Here is a 9,160-nt window from a genome sequence, read left to right on the forward strand (position 1 = left end):
TGGGCATTCAACTTGCCATACAATTAAATGACTTCTTTCTCCTTTTGACAATTTGTTATGAATATTTTTTTCAGTTTCTAGATCATTTGAAATCATACCTTCAATGTCTTCATCATTATTACCATCACCTATTAAAAAAAATTATTTTAAATAAAACACAATAAGAAGAGATTGAAAATTACTAATATAAATATTTAATCCATCTTTTTTATTATCATTAGGCTAATCAGAAAATGACAAATTCTGATAGTATCGCTATTCTAAATATAAAAATGAATCTGCTCAAAATTATTAATGTAATATATGAATCAAATTTAATTTGTTTAAGACTTAGTTAAATTTTGTTAGACTTTTCCTAATGTTTTATGATATGTCTAAATTTTAAAAGTGATTTTTTCAGTTAAAAGAAACAGAGATTGATATAAATTTGTTAATAAGATATTAAATACTAAGTCAGGAATCACTGTGTGATAAAACTAATGGGAAAATACCTTTTAAGCAATGGAAAATTCTTTAATACGATAATTAGCAACCATAGTGGTTTCTGGGTCTATCCATAAGACGCAGTGGTGTTCAAAAATTATAATTATATTATAGATAGATAGAAACATGGAATATGAATTCACTAATCAAATTATTTTAATTCAATTTCAATTACAATCAAAGTTTATTATAAAAATTTATAAATATAGAAATTCCTGAAATAAAAATAAGTAATGAGTTGCTTAACTTTTCCAGCAACATTTAAAACTGTATGTGGAGCCATCTGTTAAGATATTTTTATTAAAACTTTTTATATTTTTAATTATTATAAAATAGCAAAAACCTTAATTTTCAGGGTAAAGTTTTATAAAAAATTGTAAATGCTAATGAGTAAAATTTCATTAAGTCTGACAATACTCGAGATATGACACACAACAGCACCTTCATCTCCCCAACCCCCTTGACCTTTAGCCATCAAAATTTAAGAGCATCAATTTCCCTAATACACAAACCTCCCTGAAAAACTTCAGAAATTTTTGACAAAAAGCACAAGAGTTATTAAGCATAAAACAGGATGAACAACATTGTGCTCCCCCACACAAACATCCACACATACAAAAAAAAACCCTGAATTTTTTTTGCATTTCTCAACGTTTTAAGATCTAGAGTCCAAAAATGTAAAAATTTTTTGACCAATCTCCATACTTTACCTCTGTTATATATAATAGAGCTGGGAAAGTAAAAATCTATTAATTAAATAAAAATTTATTCCAAAAATCTAAATCTTTTATTATATCTTAAAAAATATGTCAATAGTAATTACTAAACTGTTTTGTTTATTCATATCTTAAATAAAAGTAAAATATATATATATATACCTATTCGAAAATCTATATATCCTTCTCCACCAGATATAACTAATGTATGTGCAACTTTTCTTATTTCTTCTTCATAGTCATTATTATGCTTAATACTATCAGAGTTATTTCCTGAAATTTCAATGTAAAATACTATAACAACTTAATAAGGAAAAAACTTAGTTTGAAAAATTTAAATAATTATAAACTGTGTATAGGATATTTCTACAGATTGACTTATTTTACTAAAATGCCTAATTAAGAGAAGAAAATTTATAATAAAAAATACAATACACATTAAAGTGTTATATATATTTTATAAAATTAAATTCGAGCAAAGTTTTCATAGTTAACAAAATATAATTCTAAAATGGAATAATTTATTTTATTAAATATTTAATTGAAATAACAATTTTAATGTCATTTCCATTAAATATGCAATAAAGCAACTATAGTAAAATACTGTATTTAATAAAGATAAATATCGTAATTAATTACAGAATACACTTTAAAACATAGTTAAAAGATATTAAAATTGAGAAAATTCTTGATGGAACCTTATAAAGTTTATACATACATTTACAAAAATTTCATATCATTTTAAGAAAAATTTTAGAAAATAACTTATAAAAAGTTAAATGAAAATACAAACCTGGAACTGATACAAAAAATTTTACAGAATCTCTATGACCATGGAAAGATAGCTGAGCTTGAGCCATTGAACAATATGGAATATAACTATTTGTAGTAACATCTTCTTTCTTATCAGAATAAACTCTTACAACACCACCTGGAGTTTTATTTTTATTAGGTGTTAAAGTTGGTTTATTTCCTAAATTCAATAACACATTCATTCATTAATATTTCATATTATTAATGTAAAATACAATTACATTAATTTTAATATTTATTATATTATTCACATTGAACAGTAAAGACTCAGTGATCATTTAATTATTTTATGAGAACATTTTTTATTTAAATTTTCTTTCTGAATTAAATGGTTCGATGTGTAAAGATTATATTTTTGTAAGTTTCAAAAATAAAAATATTTATTTATAAAAATGTGTAAGTTAACATGTTTCTTACAAACTTCAATTGTTATTTAATACAAATATATTTATTAAGTTAATTTTGAATTTAAATTTCATAGAAAAGAATATCTGTAAAACCTGAAAATATAAATATATGTTTAGCAAGATAAAGTAGAAAGATAAAAATTTTCAGGATTGAACAGTTAAAACAATAAAACAGGTTGAATTAATGATTTTTGTTATTTTGAAACTTTCTTCAAAACTATTTTTAAATAATATCTTTTTCCTTTAAAATGCTAGTTATTACATTTTCAATAATTATAACATTTTTCTAAGAATGTTTCTAGAATAGACATAAAATTCAAAGAATGTTTAAGAATGAAAATTTCAAAAATTCATTCATATAAATCAAGGAAATAAGACATGCCAAGCCTTGTTAGTAATTGCATCAACTGGTAGTGAATGTTTACAATGATATAAAATCTAAGAAAACAATCAAAATTGTAAAGTTGAAAAAATGTTTAAAGACTGCTAAAATCACTAGAATTTGAATATTTAAAAATATTAATAAATGCCTGCTGAAGTAATTTTCTTATAAATCATAAATAAAAAAGTAAAAAAAGGTGATAAATGTAGAAAAAACACTCATTACCATCATATACTGTATATATTCACATCATCATCATCATCATCTCAATGTTTGTCATTTTTGTTTTTCTGTTGCATTATCTAAGAACTAGAGGAAAATTTGCCATTATTAACATCTAATAAAATTTTTTTAACAAACTGAAAGAAATGAATTTGAAGTTCTTACATAGCACGAAGAAATCTTTGCTAATAGCAGAGTAATAAAAATAATGATACTTGGAATTAAAAAATTTTAATAAAGGATTTAATTAATTCTAATTTCAGAAAAAAAACAAAGAGAAAATCATTTGCAGTAAGTTAAAGATCACAATAATTTTTCTTGGACCAAAATATTTCATTAAACAAAATATAACTTTCTCAAACTACTTTTGAATATAAACTACAAACAGTCATATTAAAATTCACAAGTATCTTCTGCTATATTTAGATTTGTTTTCTGTCTGTTGAGAAAGTAAGATAAGACAAAATAAACAGTTCAATATGCATAATACTCTTTAAAAAAATATATTACTTTCAGCAAAAAATTTAGTTGCAGGCACATGAATCTCTTGCTGCTTTTATAACGATCAAGCCATCATATCAATATATTGGTTAAAAATTAAATCAACTAAAAAAGAAAAAAAAAGACAATTTACTTGGCCTAACAATATAAACAAAACTAAGTCTAAAAATTTTTTGGAGGTTTTACAATCATACCTATTTATTGTTCCATTCTGTAGAAACAACGATAAAATCACATTTATTTTAATATGCATTCTGACATCATTTTACATTTGTGATTTATCATCTGGAAAGGGAGGCAGAAAGAACAAACTGTCCGAGGCCTAAAGATTTAGGGGAACCTATATCAAATGTTTTTTGTTTATTTCCTTTAATATAATCATTTAATTTGCTGTAGGGCCTCAATATATATTTTGCCCCAGACACCATTATCTCTGGGTGATCCTGTTTATCATTAGTGGAGAGAGAAGAGAATCAGTCTAATTGAAATCAAATATCAAATACTAACTTTAATGACTATTAGCTGAAATGTTATGAGGTAATATGAGAACAAATAAAGTAATTGTTAATATTTTATAATTGGTATAATTAAAAAATATTTAATAATACTGATCAAATAAAGTTTTACTTTATTTTTTAATAACAGAAAAATGTAAGCAATCTAAATGTGTCCATGTCTAAAAAAGTGTAATGCACTAATTTATCTAATATCATGATGGATCCTGAGATTCAGATAATCAAGATTTTCTGTTATATTTTAATGATTAAATAAGAATAACTTATATCTTTTCTCTTTTAAAGCAAATATCTTACACTGACAAAATATAACAAAATAAAAATAATGCTAAAGGTAAATGGTAAATTAATAAACATTAGATATGCAAATGACGCAGTGGTTATAGCAAGTAGTCCCAAAGAATTACAACTGATGGATCATATTGTCGAGTACAGTGAACTGCATGGTCTGTCTCTCTATGAATTTTACCAAAACCAAACTTCTTGTGTTCTCAAAAACAAGAAAAAGTGCAAATCTTGTCATTCACAGGAACACTATTGAGCAAGTATCATCTCTCAAATACCTCAGCACAATAATAAACGAACAATGTGATCAGTGTACAGAAATAAGAGCAAGGATCAAACAAGCCAGAACATCGTTTATGAATATGAAAAAGTTTTTGTTAGATCCGAATTGAGTTTATGTCTGAGGATTCGAATGTTAAGGTGCTACATCTTCTCCGTCCTGCTATATGGATGCAAAAGTTGGACTCTGGACCCCAAACTGAAAAAAGAATTGAAGCTTTTGAAATGTATTCGTACAGACAAACACTTTGAATATCATAGGTGCAAAAGATTACTAATGTTGAAGTCCTGAACTGCATGAACAAGCAAAAAGAACTCCTGCTGACCATCAAAATCAGGAAAACACAGTACATAGGTCATATAATGAGAAGAGAGAAATATCAAATACTTAGACTAATATTAGAGGGCAAAATACAAGGAAAAAGGTCTGCTGGGAGACCAAAGAATCAATGGTTAAAAGACATCACAAGGTGGTTTGGGCGTACATCTATGGAGATATTCCGAGCTGATATATCGAGGACAATGTTAGCTATATGGATCGCCAACCTTGGACAGGAGATGGCGCATTAAGAAGAAGAAAGTAGAAAGTAGTGAAAGTGATAACTCATTATAAATTCTGTAAAATAATAATATTCTAAGTCTATGGAAATAATCTCTTACAGATATATACTAAAGGTTAAAAATATACTTACTTTCTGCAAGAGGAACTGATATAACAACACCATTTCCTGTTCCCATCCATAATCGATTACATGATATAAGTAATGCTGTAATTCTAACAAAAGAAAACCCCAATTTTCCTGTACCTGTAAGAATGGAAAGTTTTCCTTTTAAAATGTATTTTATTATGCAGTATAAATTATTCTTTTGGAACATTTTAAGCTAATTGAAATACATACAAGATCTGATCAAAAAGTATCCAACCTTATTTTTTTTCATTGCAAGTATTTGCAAGCTGGAAGGAGACTATGTTGTCATGTCACTTTGGATCCTAATGCATGTATGTGAATTTTGGTAAGCCATCCTATTGTGCAGTTGCTGTCACGCAGCTGTGATAGTTGCATATATATGCTGTTATCACTGCATCAGTGATTTGGTAAAACATGCTGAATCCTGAGATTCAAGGAAAATTATAACCAGTGAGGAGACCTAAGTCTACAGTTATGACTTTGAGACAAAGGCACAATCATTCCAGTGGAAAATGCCATGATTTCCACAACAAAAGAAAGTAGGGCATTCACACAGCAATGTTAAGGTCCTGTTGACATGACCTTGTATGTTACTGTTTCTTTTGACTTCTAGGGTGCAGTTTATCGTGAATATGCCCATCTTGGAAAAACTGATAAAGGAGTACTACCTGCTAGGTGCAATAGACCACAGCTCTGGCAGTCTGGCAATTGGTGACAATCATGACAATGTTTTGTCCCATGGATTGTATCTCTTCAGACATTCCTTGTAAAACAGAGTATTGCACAAGTTCAGTAGTTTTCTTACTCCCTAGACGTAGCTCCTTCCCAAACTCAAGATGCCACTCTAAAGAAAGACATTTCAGGATGCAGAGGTGATCAAAACTAACACAAAAACAAGTATGATAGAGATCATGATAAATGAATTTGAAAAATGCTTCCAACAGTAGAAGCATTGCTGGGAGAAGTGTGTGAACTCAGAATGGGACTATTTTGAAGGGGACTAGTGTTTGAACCAAATAAATATGCAGGCATTTTTTCTGACCTCAGGTCAGATACTTTTTGATCAGAACATTTTAATTATGAACATGAAGCATTTTAATAAAAATTATCATTCATCATAAATTGAAATTACTAAATATACGACATTATAAAATATAGATTAAATAAATATATACTAAATTATATATTTTAAAATAAAATATCANTAATTTTATAAGCCGCGATTATTTACGCGAGCTTTAACATTACCCTGCAAATAATTGTAAAATATATAACAAAAATAACTGTTATTGTTAAAAAATATAAAATGCAGAAAAAAATATAGTAGTTAGAAAGATTATTTGTATGAAAACGGGACACCTACTTTTAAACAATAGAATATAAGTCCGTCGACCATCTCCGGTTGGAGATCGAATTAAACTTCGATTTTGACCTCTCCCGCGCCCCCGAAAGGTTTCGAATTGTCATCAGGTGACAAGGAGAGACCAATCGGTAAGAGGAATCTGAGGAAAACGGATAAAACCCCGGACATTCAAGGACGCAACGGCTTCTCCCGAAAGTTCCAAGTGACGGATCTATTGTTGTGTGTGTCTCGTGTCCATCTTCGTCTCCATCTCCCGACCTCGGATCGACATCTTTACATCAACGGAAATCGACCGCATCGTCCCGGAATCGTCGAGACATCGATGGAATTGTTCATTCGCGAACAAGGGACACTCCTTCAAAATGGGACTATATTGGAAAGGAGAGGAAGACCCAGAGGTCGCAACCGACGTAGAACTTCCAAGATCGCGGAAATCTTGTAAGCTTCTTTCGTGTTTAATAAACGGGTTGTGTTGTTTGTAAACGAGGCATCTATCTCTGACTCAACTGCTTCCACATGTTGATTATTACCGCTCGGCAGTCCAGATGGCAAGGGAGACGATGACGATATATATCGCATAATATCGTTAATTACGTTTTTTTAAATTTCTCCCCCCTCGGCCCCACAATATCAATGGAAAAAAAGTGTTGCCAAGTTTTCTGTAGAAAGGGGTTTTCTTCTTCACGTCATTTTTTAAGTTGGTATTTTTTTCCATAAAGTATTCAGAATGCTAACCTGATGGCTGAAGTGGTTAGTGCATCAGCCTATTGCTTTGGGGAACCAGAGATCAAATCTATGCAGGCATTTTTCAGAGGTGGTCTGACATGGATATGTTGGGCCTCGTCCCTCATCACTTGGTTGCCACACTGTGATTTGGCTGAATCCACAATGAGCCTGAAAAAAGACCCTCTTAATGCTCATTGGATGAGATTAATTAAGAGGAAAAAAAACTTTGCCAATTTTCAAAGACAAATTTTTATGAAAATTGTCAATCTTGTATATTGCTATTTGTCAGTGTATTTACAGTGCAGTTTGTATATTAATTAGAAGCAAATGTTCTTGGAGTGCAAGTTAGAATGAATGAAACTTATCACATGATCAATATTGTGTGGTCACAATGTTCACAATGTTTCCAACTCTGAAACTGTGATGCAGCAATCTGTATGCAGTGAGATCTTGGTTGCCTTTTGTGAAGAATGACAAAATATAAGTGAAAAGCTTGGTATTTAGTTCTATTAGGTGTTTTATCAATTCTGTTCATCTAATTAATTGTGCAGACAATCTGATCTTTGCTATACATAAGCTTATTAGCTTAACTGTCTTTAAATATCTTGTCATTCTGTGTAAATTTTTAACTGGCTTAAAAATAAAATATATTCATTTCTTTTAAAAATCAGAGGTTATTGCTTCCAAAATTAAAGATAATTCACTGCACTTAAAAAAAAATCTAAAACTTTTTAAAACAATTATTTTATTTCTTTATATATATATATATATATTTATGTATAATCTCTTTTTTAAGTATCACACATACATTATCTTTTTAATTCTTCTAGTAATTTAAGTAGTGATGTAAGCAATGAAATTTGAAGCACTTTTTTCTTTTCCAAGTTTTTCTATTATTAAAGTAACTGAAATTATAATAGATTAGAAAACTGATTATTTCAAATTTATCTGTCTTATACAATGCAATGAAGAATAAAAATTTCAAATTTGTTCTTACAAACTGGTCAAAATTTTCACATAATTTTGTATTCACCATAAAAGAATATACAGGAATGTAAAACACAAAAATAAACTATAATCATATCTTACATTTATATGCTATGTAAAATCACATAATTTAATTACAACACTATTTTAAATATATACTAAATATAAATAAAATTACATTTGATTTCAATTTATACAAGCTGCTTGAATATTTACAAATTCAATTTAAAAATTTAAAAATTTTTGTTTCCATTTATAATAAAAAATATTAAATGGAAATTTAAAGATTCAATATATAAAATCAAATTAGATATTCTGACTTAATGGCCACATTAAATTTTACATATATTCAGTTCACATAATAATCCCATTTGCAGTACGTACATCTTGAAGTACTTAACAAAGTTCAGTATTACAGTACTTAAAATTCAGAATGTTTTAATATATATATTTATATATATTATCAACCCCTATCTTATTTCCACGATATTTTTAGAAAAATAATATCCAAGTAATTTTCGCAGGCAAAATATTCAAAAAACAATAAACGCATTAATGCAAAAATCAGTTTTACTTCCTTTTTTCGATTCCGCGATTGTAATGAAATCGTACAACGAGAAAAAATAATAAAATCATTTTATTATTAATTAATAATTTTTTTTATTGTACTTAATTAATTAAGAAAATATTAAATATTTAAAAAATACAGTATTTTTAAAGTTAAAATAAGATTAAACTAACGAAAACCAAAAGCAAAGGAATGGAGAGATAGGACGCTATATAAGAAATACC

At 28.0% G+C, this 9,160-nt stretch overlaps 1 protein-coding gene across 1 annotated transcript in view; it reads right to left on the bottom strand.

Moving 5' to 3' along the window:
• Positions 1–9,160, bottom strand: part of LOC111617823 (C-Jun-amino-terminal kinase-interacting protein 3-like) — a 211,657-nt gene that overhangs the window by 9,598 nt on the left and 192,899 nt on the right. Inside the window, exons 27-30 of the mRNA XM_023359134.1 lie at positions 5,296–5,430; positions 1,993–2,172; positions 1,362–1,472; positions 6–128 (exon numbers count right to left, since the gene is read on the bottom strand). Coding sequence (XP_023214902.1) covers positions 6–128; positions 1,362–1,472; positions 1,993–2,172; positions 5,296–5,430 — 549 coding nt within the window. The remainder of the gene's footprint in view (positions 1–5; positions 129–1,361; positions 1,473–1,992; positions 2,173–5,295; positions 5,431–9,160) is intronic.

The sequence above is a fragment of the Centruroides sculpturatus genome, unplaced genomic scaffold (assembly GCF_000671375.1).
Source record: "Centruroides sculpturatus isolate CEXI.00-Female unplaced genomic scaffold, Cexi_2.0 scaffold104, whole genome shotgun sequence".
Lineage (NCBI taxonomy): Eukaryota > Metazoa > Arthropoda > Arachnida > Scorpiones > Buthidae > Centruroides > Centruroides sculpturatus.